Consider the following 16,901-nt stretch of genomic DNA (forward strand, 5'->3'; position numbering starts at 1 on the left):
GACTGGCCCCCATGCTGTTTAGGTCTCTGTGATGCTGCCAGGTTGCAGCTCAGACTGGCCAGGACCTCAGTGATGCCATGGTCCAGATCATCACCCATGATGTCACTGCTTTCTTAAGGTTTTGAAAAAGGAGTGATGAGCTTAAACTCAATCTGTTTGAGAAACTAACATAGATAACAAGTAATAAATGCATTATTATCCTTTTTGACTTTAACAGGGACCTTGATTGCAAAATGAATAAAATGTTGCATTCAGTAACACTTACAACAAGTGATTGAGACATTAAACACATCAGGAAAGTGTCTGCTGAGATCATAAATCAGTGGAGCCAGAGGGTTTGTTTTCTTATAGAAAATCTCACTTGTTGCAACCAGAATAGGCACTGCTGGCTGTAGGTGCTTTAATACACTAATGCATTGGCTTGACTTTTGTGGCCTGAAGGCTGCATCCATCATAATAAGTTAATGCTTATCCATATAATCTCTGTTCCATATTTATTATACGTAGGTACCACAGTCAGGAAGTGTGGAAAAGTAGCTATGTGATTACATTTTTTTCACTCCATATTCTTTCATCAAACTCAGTTCTCATTTGTCCTCGGTATTAGTTTCCTGAGGACAAATGTGCTACATCAATGGGCTTGCAAGATTGATCCATTATTTTTGTCAGTAGGAGGAACAGATGTCTTTGAAAAATGTACGGTGTTTTTAGAACTTTGGACTTGTCCAATTAAATGGAGACTGATGGGTCTAACCACAGACATTATAATATGTATGTAGAAGGACTTTATGCCAGTGGTCATACAGTATTTGTATTTTGTTCAGACAAATTGCCAAAAAAGTAAAGTGTAAATTTTCCAATCAATAGTTTAACAGCTCAACAATCAACATGAAATAAAATCTTAAAAACAAAACGCTAACTCATCTGAATCCTAGCACTTGGCGCCCTGAATGCATTCAACATTCAACACAACACACAGCAATCAACTCACAAACCTGTAAATGACACCAACCCATTGTCACTGAATTAAAGATTTTCTTAATATCAGGGCTGTAATGTGCAACTTTTCATCTAGACACAGGAGAATAAGGTGGGACCGATAGGTGGATTTCATATAATTTATGCTTGAGAAAACATGCTGGGACAAGTTGATCTGAAGATATACAAGACACCAAATGCATACTTCTGCGTGGTCATATAACTGTCGTAATTAATATTCAATGGTTCAAACTAGAGCAGGGCGATATGGCCAAAAATATTTATCACGATATATATTTGAAAATTTGCGATAACGATATAACTGACGATATAATTTCTGCGAGACAAAATACAACTCCACAACTTTACTAGCGCAAAAAAACCCCATCCATTTATTTTCACTTAAACAAGCAGCTGTTTTTTATGTGCATTAAAGCTATATAAAAATTTAACAGTGCAAATGCAAATTCCTTGCTGAAAGTTTAACCAAAAGGCATTTCCAGTAGAAATGGGCTGACATATCCTGAGCATAACCATGTATAATATCCACTGAAGTTAAAAAGAGGTGCTTTGCAACATTAAACTGCAGTGTGCCAAATAAAAAAGTCAAATATGTATTTTTCCGACCATAAGGTGCACGGGATTATAAGGCACATTAAGCGAAACAAAGCAGTCAGATAAATCAAACTTTATTCAACTCATTCTTCTTGCTTCCTCCACTTCTGTACCATTGATTCATTAATGCTGTATTCTATCACAGCTAGCCATGTTGTTGCAATATATTAATGACTAACCTCATATTGTGGATGGATTTTCTCAGTTGTTCTCCTGACTGAAGTTTGGTCCGTTTACAGCATCCTGCCATGCGATTGCATTTGTCTCTAACCATCAGGAACCTTCACGTTTCCACTTTTATCGAGTGGAAAAGTGTTAACGTTCATCCTCCAGCTTCACTGTTTATGTTATGCTAACATAGCTGTGTTGCTAGCGATCACGTAGCACATCATTATATACCAGCTAGCCCAACTTCGGTAACCCTACAAACGTCACTGCTGTTTATTTTCCTTCATTTATGTTGGAAGTGATAGCAGAGCTGTACGTTTGAATTTTTTCAGAAATCTCTCAGTCAGAACATGCTATATCATGCTTAGGTAACTAGCGAAACTAGTGAGCTAACTTCCGCTAACTTCTAACTCTGTTAAATGTAATAAATTCGGTTTTCATGGATGCCTGGATGTTAAACTTCATAGTTACACCTGGTAAAGCAGCAATGCTGATCGTTTTATTAAAGATGAAAGAATTTAGACAGTTTTTAACTCTTAGTGATGCTGCAGTGTTCGTTTGACTTTGGGACCTGAAGAGGACGGAGTTTAGGACCCAGGTTACTCCCAGATTTACGAGCACCTTAGTCCGACAAATATGGCAATAACGACAGCCCGCTTGCATGTTCTACAAAAAAGTGCTTTGTTGTGTATCTGACGGACAAACACCAAACCAGTTCCACATCACTGAAGTGGCACCATTTTTACAAACCAGTTCTGGTTCATCCGTTTCACTCAACAATCCACTTTCCCCCTTCTCATTCTCCGTTGCCGCCGTGCCTTTTCGGCCATGTATGTATGAAAACAAAGGCACTGCGCTTGCGCGTTTAACCCATATTCTATCGCGATATTTCATTTTCTTATCATTGCCTAACATTGTACCGGTATTACCGTGAACGGTATAATATGGCCCAGCCCTAGTTCAAACACAAGTTTGTCAGGTTTATAGTTTTTTTTAATATTGCTCTACTTGTGGCTTTCTGAGATGCAATGTCTTCAAGCTCCGCTGTCAGACTTTTGAACTTCGACACTCAGAAGTATTTGTCTGCTATGTCAGACAGTTCACTTTCAAGGTCTCCTTTAAATACAGGCATACAGTGACATCTTTAACAGGGATGGGTCATCATCCAGAGGCATGTCAGAGAAACACATGCAGTTTAAATTCCAATGGCGGCACTTTGAAAATAATTAAAACTTTGATTGTGTTCTCTTTGAGCTCTTTCGGGGAGGGGAAGTGCAAGAGCTTGCCTCTCTGTACATCTTTTGTGAACACTGTCAACTTGTGCTCAAACACTAAAACATTTTCCAGCATCTGCAGAGCTATTTTTCCTTTTCTCCTGAGACTTTTGTTCTGTATGTTCAGTGTGTTTAGATAACTCCTCATGTCCACTGTGAAGCGTGTTGTTTTTAGACAAGTGGGATCCTTCAGTTGTTGGTTGTTGATGCAGGTAGGTCAGTGCTTTGCTATGCATAAAAGTTTTGAGATGTCTAGACAGCTACTGGACTTGATGTGCAGCAGCAGATCTGAATACACATTGTTGGCTCATCTAGCAATGGGCACAACTGATTGTGGTGTAAACCATTATTTTATTCACACTCTGGATGATGAGGCTCATCACCTCCACACTCTGGACGGGATGTTTGCACACACAGGGCTTCTTGGTGTAAGATGCAATGAAACGTGGGCAGTTTTTGAGCCAGTGACTTCTGCAATAAAGTCACAAAACCCTTCTGTGTTCCTTTATAGTGGGTGCCCCATCTGCAGCTATTGACACCATGTGGCTGGTGTTTATTCCTTTGGCTTTTAAACAGCCTCACAAATGTCCTCTCCCCATACATCCGCTGCACATCATAGTTCACATCTTTGCACAGCAGTGCTGTCTGTTCAGTATCATTCAGGTCCATTGACTCATCACAGGTAATTGAGTATGCTGGAGATGCATTGATTTGCTGACTGGTGATTTCTGTTTCCAGTTTTATAGGCCTGTCATCGATGTTGTTTGTGGAGAGAGGCATATCTTTAATTTTTTTTATTATTTCAGTTTTATTTTTCAAGTCCGATAGTTTAACAAATGACTCTTTCATGTATTCACCATTGTGGATGGCTTTCTACATCTAAGCTGCTACAAAACTAGCAACAGTAGAGATTGGAGATTTGATCCAGTTCTTAAAACTGCTTTTTCTCTGCTCTGCTTTCCGCAGTAGCTCCAAATTGCTGTCTTTCATCACCAGACAAATGCTTTTCAGCAAATGCAGTGTGCTTGTTCTGGAAATTTCTCACCACCACTCCAGCTAGCAGCATTGTTTTCCACTGCCATCTTTTTTTTTCTTGGATTTGAAATCCATAGCTGGACAGCTATTTAGCCTATGTTTACGGCTATAATACACAATTTAGTTGACCATTATGTTACACATTTTTACAACTGCAGAAAAAAAAATAATTTCTAAAAAATCCTGTCCGTATTGATATTCTTATAATTTTATTTGTCAAAGTCACAGGAAGTCATGAGAGATAAGCCAAAGAGCTGCGTATTCACGACCCCTGGTTTGAGACATAAGACATTTTTTAAGTGTTTAAGTGTTTTCAAAAAGGTTGAATGTGAACGTGGGCGGGCGTGTGCTCAGGCTGTTGTGCACTGAAGCTATTGTCGTCATTTAAGTATAAAAAACCTTGGTTAAAGTGAATTTATATGCTGCCCATGCTAGATTTTTATTTATTTAAGCTGGTAAATCTTCCTGGTAAAGTGTACTGAGTGTACAAACATCCCAGAAACTGCTGAATTTACAAATACAGATTTGATCATTACTGTTCTGGACATAAAATGAAACCATTTTGTTCTGTGAGCCATTTGTCATAATTAGATTATTCACTCTTGAATTCTGGCGAAAAACAGGTCGCAGTGACCTTAATCTTTGACCATCCTTGAGCGCAAGAGGACAATTGCGCCAAATGTAATTATATCCGTTCCAAGCATTGCCTGATAAATCATATTTACAAAAAGTAGGATGGAAAGGGCTGACACACAGGTACAAAAACACTCAAAGGCAACAAAGCAAAGAGGAAAAAAAGAAGAAAAAGCACAAAAAATATCTTTATTGTTAATGTGTTTTATTCCCCCTAGCTTTTTAGTGTTTTAAAACTGGCACAAAGGTTGTTCTTTTTCCCAGGTAATATTGAATGTCATGGGCTGACTGTGTAAACAGCCAACACACTTCGATTTTAAAACAATGATTTCTTTCTGGATTATGTCTCTCACACACTTCATTTCCCCTTTACTACAGTAACACCAGTTTATTGGAGAATACAATGTGTATATGTGAAATATTCTAGTTAAAGGTATCATGCAGTGTTTCTGGTTACCAGTTTTATTATCAGATGTTTTGTTTTGTTTGGCTCATGCACAAGAATGGACATTACAGCATGCAGGTAGCATTAATAAAAATCTGGCATTGCTAGTGTGTAAAAAGACATCACGTTATAGAAAAGTAAAAAAAAAAAAAGCAGCTCCAACAATTCATGATATTTAACATTTAATAAGAAAAACAAAGTTCTATGAAAAGGGATAACAGATTTACACGTATCGGGTGCCATGTTCTTTGGCATTGTTGTCAGAAACCTATGTCGATCAAACAGTTGACAAAGGTGATTATGTGTCTGTCATACTGTGTGCTTTAGTTTTCTTTGGCCCTGTCTTGCACTGCCTCCAATCTTCCTCGTTGAGGCCTGTGAGCATGCAGTGGCATTGCTTGTAAGAGTCTCCTGCTGGATGAGTACTGATGAGCTGTATTGGCCCTGTCCCCCCATAACTAAACTTGTCAGGTCTGATGCATTGCCTGCAAATGCTTAAATGGAAATAGCAGAGCAGTGGCATAGCTTTATCTGATAGATTTGAATGATCAGAATGATAGTTTTGGTCAGGCTGAACTAGTCCAGATGACAAGAATAGCGGTTCCATGTTAGAAGGAGAAAAAAAAAATCGATGCAGGAGTTTTATTTCAGAACTTAAACTCAAGTAGAGGGCTTTTTTTCAGTTTCAGTTTCTTGAAACTGAAAAAAAGAGCAGCAATTCAGTTAATCTGGAAAGACGGAGGCAACAGTGTTGTTTTAATGGAGGTTTCAGTTCTATTTAAAGTTAATGTTCTTCAAATGAGCAGTGAAGGGCAATCTCACAGTTTGGCAGCCATCCATACTAGCTGGGATTTATGTTGGTGAGAAAAAGTCGCCACTCTGCCCTGTGCTGTGTAATCACTGTTATCCATGTAAGAGTAATTGCAAATGAATGTCCTTGTTAAATCTGTATATAGATGATTTAAGTCTGAGAACTGCACAGCTTGGAACAGTGTGATCAATCGAAAACCTTCCACATTTCAGATTTCTTTGATTACCTCTTGGCGTTTTACACCGTACGGCATCTGAGATGGAGAAAAGTCTTGTTTTCCATGAAGCCTCTTGTTCTACATGCTGTGCACCACATCTGATTTGTTCTCATTATCCTCACCCCTCTTTGGCTTTGCTCTTTCCCTCTCCTCTTCAGTATGAGGGCTCTTCATCCAGCTCACGTTTTCTGTCTCGCCCCTCTAATTTATTTCTCCCTCTCCAGGATAAATACTGTGTAAGAGGCTTGTGTTTTCCTCCTGCTCCATCACAACGTATTTATGATGGGCCTGCTGTGTTGGCTATTAGTCAGGGTCGTGTGTTCACTGTAGAAGTGTGCTAAGTTGGACAGTCATACCCGGGGTCCTTAACAGCCACTCCGGTTTGCACCTTCCCCCATTAATCTCTCTCCACTGCCTCTCCTAGCTGTCTCACTGCAACTCAGAGCTCAACTCAGAGTTATGCGCCTCCTGTTACTTCCTGAGATTAACCCTACACATGCACTGCTAATTCAGTTAACACTTTCTGTGCATGCTAAAAGCATAGTAAATCCAAAACACATTATTCGTCTTTTAGGGTAGCCATTGCCCCAAAAGAGTGTCCTATTTGCTACCTTCTTGTACTGATTAAAAAGTTTCTCATTCACCTCCATTGAGATGCTGGCAGAACCTTCAAGTACTGAAAGAAAAGATGCAAATAAAACAGAAAAAGAAGGTGTGATTTTGACCCCCTTATCTGCAACAATGGCCAGAATGACAAAGTCATTCAGTTATCAGTCATGCTGATAATTTTACCCTAATTTTTTCTAATTAAGAACTAGATTTGACAAACCAAAATTTTACATCAAGTTTTATGGGTGCATCAGTTTTCAAATGATTTAGATTATTTCTTGCAAAGGAAAAATATCTGTCACTCCTACCTTACACCTCCCCACTGTCTCACGGTCCTCATTCCAACCTGTGTCTTGCTGCTGGGGTTTTTCCCATGATGCATTGAGTGTTTCTTCTTCAGTCATATTTCTCACTCACTATGTGTTAATAGACCTCTCTGCATTGAATCATACTTGTTATTAATCTCTGGCTCTCTTCATTTCTTTTGTCCTGTCTTCCTTCTCTCACCCCAACCGGTCAAGGCACATGGCCGCCCCTCCCTGAGCCTGGTTCTGCTGGAGGTTTCTTCCTGTTAAAAGGGAGTTTTTCCTTCCCACTGTTGCCAAAGTGCTTGCTCATAGGGGGTCATATGATTGTTGTGTTTTTCTCTGTATGTGTTATTGTAGGCTCTACCTTACAATATAAAGGCGACTGTTGTTGTGATTTGGTGCTGTATAAATAAAATTGAATTGAATTGAATAGAAGTCCTGCCCCAGCCTCACATACGGCATGAGAAAGTCATGGCACCCATTCACGTACCTTCTCCAGAGCCACAAAGACACAGTGAACCTCCTTCTGACCTTCTCTATACTTCCCCAACCCTCTCAAATCAATCTGTAGTACTCCCTTGGCATGAAGCCACATGCTGCTCATTGATCGTCATCTTTTTTCTCAGCCTAGCTTCAACAACCCTTTCGCATATCTTCATGGTATGGCTCATCAGCTTTATCCCCCTGTAGTTACTACAGCTCTGCACATTGCCCTTTCTCTTTAAAACTGGTGCCAATACACTTCTTCTGCATTCCTCTCCAAGACTGTGTTAAACAGTCTGGTCAGAAACTTCACTGCTCACTCTCCTGTACGTCTCTATACCTTCAGAGATTTGTCATCTGAGTCGACTGTCATTCCACCCGAACTTGCTACACATCCTGTCCAGCTCTCTACCTAGCAAATCAAAACAAGACCTATTTTTCTGTCCTTAGTGCCCAGTGCAAAAGTGACAAAAAACCTCAAGGTATGCAGTATGACAGACATACAACCATCTTTGTCAGCTGTTTAATCAACATGATGACAATACCAAAAAACACGGCACCCAGTATCTACAAGTCTATTTTCAGGACAGAAAAAAGTCTGAATTTCATTCTTTCATTTACCATAAGCCTTTCCTTTTGTCACTTCTTTGCCTCCACGATGCTGCCTATCTTCATTCTTCACTGACACCACTTTGCAGTCTCCTATCTAAGACGAGTTAAGGTTTCGCCACTATTATATGCCACTATATGTTCTTCTCTTCTTAAAGTATGTGTTCATTATATCAACTTCCATTGCTTTTTTTGCAAATTTCACTATCATCTGTCCATATGTATTTCTCTTCTTAAAACCTCCTTAAAACCATGCCTTCTTTTCACCTGTGTTCCCTTCACCTACATGCCCATTAAAGTCTGCTCGAATCACCAATCACATTCCCCCTGGGGACACCCAGAGGTTCCCCTACTTCAGCTTACTCCAGAACTCCCTTTTTCTTCTGATTGCCAACCTGTGGTATGACACATTGGACATCACCCCTTCAATTTTCACCTTCAAAGTCATGATGTTGACACTCCTCACCTCCACAACACAATTTACATATTCTTCCTTCAGGTTACAAGTTTCTTTCTCACCATCATATCAGCCAGCTCTCTGCCTTTACTGGCCATAGTCCCAACATCCATACAGTTAATGCAGGTTATTACCTGTATTGTACAACCTCAATTCTAATAATGTTGGGACAGCATGTAAAATATAAATAAAAACTGAATAAATGATTTGCAAATCCTTTTCAACCTATGTTCCACTCAATACACTACAAAGACAAGATGTTCAAACTGATAAATGTTATTGTTGTTTTGCAAATCTTCACTCATTTTGAATTTGATGCCTGTAGCACATTCCAAAAAAGCTGGGACAGGGGCATATTTATCACTATGTTATATCACTTTTCCTTCTAACAACACTCAATAAGCGTTTGGGAACTAAGGACACTAATTGTTGAAGCTGTGTAGGTGGAATTCTTTCCCATTCTTGCTTGATCTACAACTTCAGTTGCTCAACAGTCCAGGGTCTCCATTGTCGTATTTTGCACTTCATAATGCGCCACACATTTTCAATGGGAGATAGGTCTGGACTCCAGGCAGGCCATTTTAGTACCCACAATCTTTTACTATGAAGCCACGCTGTCGTAACACATGCAGAATATGGCTTCGCATTGTACTGCTGAGGGGACAAGCAGGGACGTCCCTGAAAAAGACGTTGCTTGGATGGCAGCACATGTTGCTCCAAAACCTGTATGTACCTTTCAGTATGCATGCATCTTCACAGATGTGCAAGTTACCCATGCCATGGGCACTAACACACCCCCATACCATCATAGATGCTGGCTTTTAAACTTCGCAGTAATAACAATCTGCATGGTTCTTTTCCTCTTTGGTCTGGAGGACACGAAGTCCATGATTTCCAAAAACAATTTGAAATGTGGACTCGTGAGACCACAGCACACTTTTCCACTTTGAGTCAGTCCATCTCAGATGAGCTCCGGCCCCATCCTTGCTTGTGAACGACTGGACCATTTGGGGATGTATCTTTTATACCCAATCCTGACAAACTGTTTCCAATTAAACAGTTCACCAGTGGAATGTTGAAACCAGGTGTTTTTTGAACATTCCTCAACTTTCTCAGTCTTGTGCTGCCCTGTCCCAGCTTTTTTGGAACGTGTTGCAGGCATCAAATTCAAAATGAGAGAGATCTTTTCTTTATAGTGTATTTAATTGAATATAGGTTAAAAAGGATTTGCAAATCATTGTATTCTGTTTTTATTTACGTTTTAAACAACGTCCCAACTTCATTAGAATTGGGGTTGTAGAAGAACAACATGATGCAAAAGTAAAATATGAATTTTCGATAACGTGTCAGTAAAAAAGGTATAGAAAGAGAACCTAACTCTGAAACAGATTGAAGATGTCATCACATACTTTTTACAAATGACTTCACAATTGACAAAAAAAATGAAACACACTTTAATAAATCATTTAAAAATAGAATAGTGACAATCCATCACATCTGGCCCCTTTTCACTGACTAGCCAAGGGAATCAAATTTACACAGATCACACACGAGACAAGAGACTAGCAAAATAAAACAGGAAACTAAACATGGGAGTATCTAACGCAGAAAGGCAGACTTCACAGAGAACACACAAGGACAAGAAACCGAAGCTCAGGTAATAAACTTTAAACAATAACTATAATTACAAATTACGATAGCAAACAGTCAAAAATGAGAATACAATCATGGAAAACATATCAGGAAATGAAGCTAGAATAAATGACAAAAACAAAGAATAAACTAAGCAGATCATAAGCGATTTTAGTTTATTTTACCACCTCTTTGGTGGTTCTGGCATAAATAAATAAACACCCCAAAATTCACTGTTTTATGAATAAAATCTTTATTTTTTAAATTTATTCTAGTATTAAAACCCAGTGAACTGAATACTAATCATCTTGTTACAATTCATTGTTTTACTACTAACATTTGGGACCTGGTATTCATTGTTGCTGAGCAGCCTCCTCCCTCAGGACAATGCATCTCAACAAAATGCCTCAGGAACAACTTATCTCACTTCTGCTGCCAGGTTAAGAGCACAAGCCCTTTAGATCGGGGGAGTTTGGAGGCCAGGTTAACAGGATCCACTGTAACAAGTCAAATCCGGGGAGGCCCCACTCGCAACGCAAAGGATCTGCTGCCAATTAAACTGGTGCTAGACCGGTGTCCACAGGTCAGAGCTTTTTTGGGCAGCACAAGGTGAACCTTTACTGGCTGCTTGTTGTGAATATTCAACGTGATGGCATTGTGATTACTATGTCCTGTTTCTGAAGCAATGCTAAATCATATGAAACCAAAGGTGAATTACATATTTTATTTTACTGACATTCTGTACATATTAGTTTGCTTTACACACATGTAATGGCTTACTGTATTGCATTCAGCCAATGTAAAATAATGACAATGTTTGAAAATCCTTACATTAAATATGTTTTAAATTTTTAAAACAGGTGATACTTTATACTCCTGCTATTGTAAGCAAATCTGATGGTAAGACGAAAAAAAAACCTTACGGATTTCTTGTGCATTCTTCTGTCCCATAAAGCTACAAAAGCAGCAGCGTATTAATCCACTACTGAAAACAGTCCCTAGACAAAGTGTACCATTGCCAATATTTGGTAAAAACTACAACACACGACTGCTTTTCTAAACCGCCACCTAAACAGAAAGAAGCCTGAACACGATATTTATTAACATATTTAAAAACACATAAGGATTACTTTTATTGAAATTCAGGCAAAATCACACAATACAACACTAGGAGGATTTCTCTGGGCATCAGTCTCATACAAAATTAGTAAGAAAAAACATTTCATGGCTTGCCAATGTGGGATCTGATGAAACACTGTAATCTATTTCAGCCTGGAGCAAAGGAGCGACTTCAAAATGAACCTCCAGCTTTGGATAATGGATGACTTGATAATTTAAATGTCTGCTTTAATAGGGTTATAACAGTCCATAGTTACAAGTTGGGTGTCCCTGAATACTTTTTCTAAGGCAACCTAGACATATAACATATTCACTGTTTTGTATCTTTGAACAAGCTCAGGTCGTGTTTACCTCTCCTACCTTTTAAAAAGGGAACTGCCTTATTCTTGCATATTTTATTCATTTTTTCTTTTTATTGTTTTCCCCTTGAGGAGCTTGTCAGATGTGGCAATTCTTCACAAAGTTACCTCAGGGCCCACATCTCTGGGTGTTATTGGTGCTCCGCAAGGTCCTACATTGCTCTGGGACTGTGCCTAAAAGAGCTGGGCTCACCTCTGATAAGCAATTAGCATTCTAAAAGCTGCTTTTTCTCTCACATTCAAGTTATTATTTGTAAAAAGCAGCAATCATGCACTCACGTTGGCCATATTCACCGTTGCTGTGATGAACACAAATAATTCCCATTGATGTAACAGCTTCAGCCTGTGAGACATTGACAGATTCATTATAATTTTATTCATTTTTAAGTAAACATCAAAACAGCCAACGCACCCAGCTAATGCGTGTGTCTGACGTGTGCGGTCCACACACAGACACATCACTATGAATTCAACAGAATGCATGTGGCTTTTCTAATTACATGGGCTCGCCCTCCTGCTGCCAGAGAAGCTCATTTGGGCATTGAGGGGAACGCGTGTGCTAAAAAGTAAAGGAGACTTGGAAGGATGAGCCTTAATGAGGGGAGTCAGTGAAACGTGTCTGATGGTGACGTTTCTTCCTGGAGCTGGAGGGCTCTCAATGAAAAGCAGGCCTCCACCGCAGACCCCGCTCCACCGCCCAGCCCTCTCATCCTCAGATAACCGGGCACGACGCAGCACAACAAGCAGCCCGTACTCAGGAGGCAATTAAGGCTCTGATATGCTTACACACCCGGAAACACTCGCTTGGCTGCAGGCAGAGGGGAAGAAGGCCGGGGCAGTGGGGAAGTTCACTGGTGGTGTGGTGGTGCTATTTGTTTGTCAGCAGGAACAGAGAAAGCAGCGGTCCAAAATTAGCAGCCTTGCTAGTTTAATGCAACATCCAACACTTCCTCTGACTTCAAAACATATACATTACTACAGAAAACAGATGGAGCTTCTACGCACAAGACAAAAGCAGTATTGAGGGAGCAAGTCAAACGGGATGCTATTAAGCTGAAGCTGGCACAGAGTCAGAGTAGCTCTTTAACACCAGCAGCACGGCTGCCAAGCCTTAATACGATCTGTTAGTGAAGAGGGTCCTGGGACTGCAGTGAGCTCAGGGTGTTTGTAGTTAGACAGAAGAGCGTTAGGCCCGTCTTTAAGCCAGGGCCAGACTGAGAAATGGCTATTTCAGAGGATTGGTGACAGGCTGGTGCTGCACCGTATGTCTTATAAATGAGCATCTCTCCTGCATCCCACACCATTATTTCTAAGCTACCCTCTGGCAGCAGGTCTCATGCTACTACTCTCTGGGCAGGTGGAGCTGCACAAATCACACTTTGTTTTTAACCTGAGGAGACTCATTTGAGTCTGTAGAAGCACTGGTTAGATTCATTCCTGCTTTTTCCATTTGTGCTGAATTTGACTGCTCGGGCTGCAGAAACAAGGACCTTGTTGACAAAGTCACTTTAGGAAAGCTGTGGATTATTCCAAGTTAGGTTTTTTGTTATTGCTCCATTTATATGCCCTATTGATTACGATGCCATAATAAATAACGTGGAATTGAAAATTTCAAAATATAATGACATTGCCTGGGCAACTGGGCACAAGCAAACGGCTCTAGGTAGGTCATGAAAAATCAAATTTAGCCCAATTAGCGTTCGCTTTTTTGAAGGCAAAAGCAAAGGTCATTGCTAGTACCAGTTACTTGTAGCACAAGGAAAATGGAAGCGTGCACATCTAAAATCTTTTTTTATCCTAACGCTGTTTTATTCTGCTTTCTTGTTTATGTGAATCTTCATACCTGTGCAGCACTCGAGAATTCTTGTTTCTTCATCATTCCCCTACCCCCAAGGAGCCACAGTTAATGATGAAGATCTGAGCAATTACTCAAACATTGTTTCCATATTGGAGAGAACCAATGGCTACATAATGAAACGAAATGAAACCCATGCTTTTCTGCAAGTGATTCATCCACGAGTCGACCCACAGAAACAATTCTGATAATTAAGTCATTACATTGGCAGCAAACATTTTCCGGCTTCTCTGGTGTGAGTTTTCTGCCATTTTGAAACTATCTCGCTATTTAGACTGCTTTTTGGATACCACAAGCAATCTCACAGTCTCTGGGAAATTGTGATTCCGTTTACTGAATAAAGAATTGATAGAATAATCTAGACAGAAATGAAAAAGATAATTGTTAGTTGTGACTCTTTATGGAAGCATATGGCTAACACGCATGTATGATCGCAAATTGGTCCTCCCAAGTCCAGAGTATCCATTTTTACATTTTCTCATGTGCACCTGTGTTTTCTGACCAGTTAAACTAGAACATGTCATTTTTTTGACCCCTCGTTTAACAGCCCGGCTGGTGCCTCTAAAAGCCTGTGGTTTGTGTGATAATGGCACAATAGTAAATGTGACCATTAGATGGCAGCTAGGGTTAGGTCACCTTCACAGGCTGAGAGCTGGACTGTTGTCCTCCATCAGCTGAAGAATCCCCTCGGCTGCTGTGGCACTGTTGCCCATTATTTGTGGGTTTGGGTGACCTGTGGCTACTGTGTCATTTTCACACCACAGGGCTAATTGCACCAAATGGTGATAGATTTTGAGGGAAAAGATGAGATAGGCATTTCATGCTGACCGCCTGGTGCCAAGCATTAGCTGCAATTTAGTATACTGCTGCAGAGCTTCTACAGGAGCTGATGCATTTAGACATTTACAATGGGCCTGTGGTGATGTAACTAATAATGGAGACTGTAATGCATTCCTTCACCAGTTTTCTTCTGGTAGCAAGTTGCAAAGGCACATTGCTGATGGCTACAAGTTCCATACTTTTTATTTCCTGTGAAACAGTTTGCTTTTTTTCTGCCCCTTGCTGTAGCTGGCTGCACCTTTGATGAGGACTCGGACCCTGGACTGTGTGAATATCGACAGGGCCAAGAAGATGACTTTGACTGGCAGCTGATCAGGACCTACAACTGGCCACACCCAACTCCGGATCTTTTGCGAGGTAGGCTTCTGCAGGTGTCAGAGTTAAAGTCATTGACAGCGACCCAGTTTCCACAAATCTGTTCACTCATTCAGACGGTGATATAAAATCATGAACATACTCGTCTTCCCTCACACAGTTCCTACTTTGTTCATAACTAGGCCAACAAACACTCTAAAAACAAAAGAAACATCTTTTTATGGAGTACTTCTCCCAACATGACCAGGCACAGAAGGGAAAGAAACCTTTCGTGTACCTTTGGACAATGTAAAAATTCAGGACTAGCAATCGCTGGTGTGTACAGGTAGATTGTTGCAGCCTTCTTACTGACACATGGTGTGTGTTTTAAGAGAATTGTAAAACTGTGAATCTAACATTTACCGCAGTACAGTGGCATAAATCCAGCTTTAGACTGACCCCCAAAACTGCATTGACGGGCAGGAATGTAGTTGTGTTAGTGTCTCTGTGTCACTGATCACAATTTTATTGCACACCTGCCGCAGTGGAGCAGCTCACTCCAGACCAGTTATAGAGTGTGCTCACACTGGGTAGCTCTCATGTGTGAAAAGCAGCAGCTGGAAAAGAACATCTGCTCTACACCGAGTACTTTGAGGTCTTCTAAAAAAGTATTGTATTATTTCTGCTGCAAATATACAGCATACCAATTTTTAAGTGAGCAGTGGGCAGAGGAAAGCAGCAGGATGTTTTTGTATACACAGGTTTGTGGTTGGTAGAATTCATTTAGACATCATTGGCTTGGCTTTTTACTACTTAAGGGAAGTGTATTTGTCTGTAGATACTCTCTAAAGCAATAAGCAATTCAAAGTGGTTCAGCAGAGACAGAAAATTCTGAAAAATGTGTAAAAGAAAAAAAAAGAAAAAGTGTAACTGACTATAATTAATGGACTAACAATAATATAACAGATAAGAACACAAGTTTACAGTTCAACCCAGTATATAACAGCTGAGTGAGATAGGACACAGTAGGCAGATCTGTCCAAGACCATTGGAGATGCTTCTTAATGCACTTCAGAAGCCCTAAACAGCTTCATAAACCAACAGAAGTATTCTTAAAATTAACAAGCCTAACCCGCTGGAGGTTCCTTTCAGTCATTTCAATGGCAGATGTCTCCGAAGCCTGGAAGTGCTGACAGTCCATTGCTGGCTTTACTTACTGCCTTACAACCACAGCGAGCCATGCAGCTTAATAATGCTTTAAACATTTTTTTTTGTTTTTTGCTTCAGTTTTGCTTTCCAGTTAAACCCTACCTTACTGTAACTTGTTGGTGCAGAAGACCTGCTGACCACAGTGTTTCGTTGAGCGAGGTGGCTTTTTGACACTTAAATTAGTAATAGCTCAGTGTTACAGTTATGAAAAAAGGGCTGCTTGGCTGCTTTTTCACTCATTTTCAGTTAATCTTAAATTCTTGTAACTGACAATTTTTTGAAGAAAAACTACAAAGCAGCCACAGGTGGTAAGACACAGATGAGACTAGGAATAACAAAAGCCAGACTAGAAATAACTTCGATGCAGTAGAGTGAAAAGCTAAACTACACAGAACTCACACTTAAGTCATCTATTAAGTACTGCAATAAGAGTCCACAACAAACTTAAACTGCTGACTCAGAGACCAACTATTCCTCCAGACCACTTAAAAAAAGAAAAATCAGAAAAAAATTTGGGTTCTTTGGAGGAAAGGGTATATAAGGGTTGTAATGCAGTGTGGTGTCACATAATAGATCTAATGTGATTGGGTAAAATGGTTAAACAATGTGTTTTAGCCACATTCTACATAGTATGTTATCAAAAATAAAGTCTCATACATTTTTTAGATTAAATCTTTTTTCTGTTAGAAGCTTTTTCATTTGGGTGTTCTGAATATGTGAAAAATCTATGACAAACCCAAACTCTGCCCCTAAACCCGACCCCAGAGGGGCACCTCTGATGTTAAGAGGTAAAATTATTGCTTATCAGTAGGAATGATAATCTGCAGTTCCTTGCGACACTCTGTTAAATATCCCAAAGGCTGCTGAGGTAATTAATGAATATTTGGACCAAGTGGGTGAAAAGCTGCGGGTGATTCCTGCAGGTTTCCACTGCCAGTCTCTTATTCACCA

At 40.0% G+C, this 16,901-nt stretch overlaps 1 protein-coding gene across 3 annotated transcripts in view; it reads left to right on the forward strand.

The window, feature by feature from the left end:
* Positions 1-16,901, forward strand: part of LOC116321133 (receptor-type tyrosine-protein phosphatase U-like) — a 261,081-nt gene that overhangs the window by 63,480 nt on the left and 180,700 nt on the right. For all 3 annotated transcript variants that reach the window (XM_039605707.1, XM_039605708.1, XM_039605709.1), the window contains exon 2: positions 14,676-14,804. In XM_039605707.1, the coding sequence (XP_039461641.1) occupies positions 14,676-14,804 (129 nt within the window). The remainder of the gene's footprint in view (positions 1-14,675; positions 14,805-16,901) is intronic.

This window comes from Oreochromis aureus, linkage group 22 (assembly GCF_013358895.1).
Source record: "Oreochromis aureus strain Israel breed Guangdong linkage group 22, ZZ_aureus, whole genome shotgun sequence".
Taxonomy (NCBI): domain Eukaryota; kingdom Metazoa; phylum Chordata; class Actinopteri; order Cichliformes; family Cichlidae; genus Oreochromis; species Oreochromis aureus.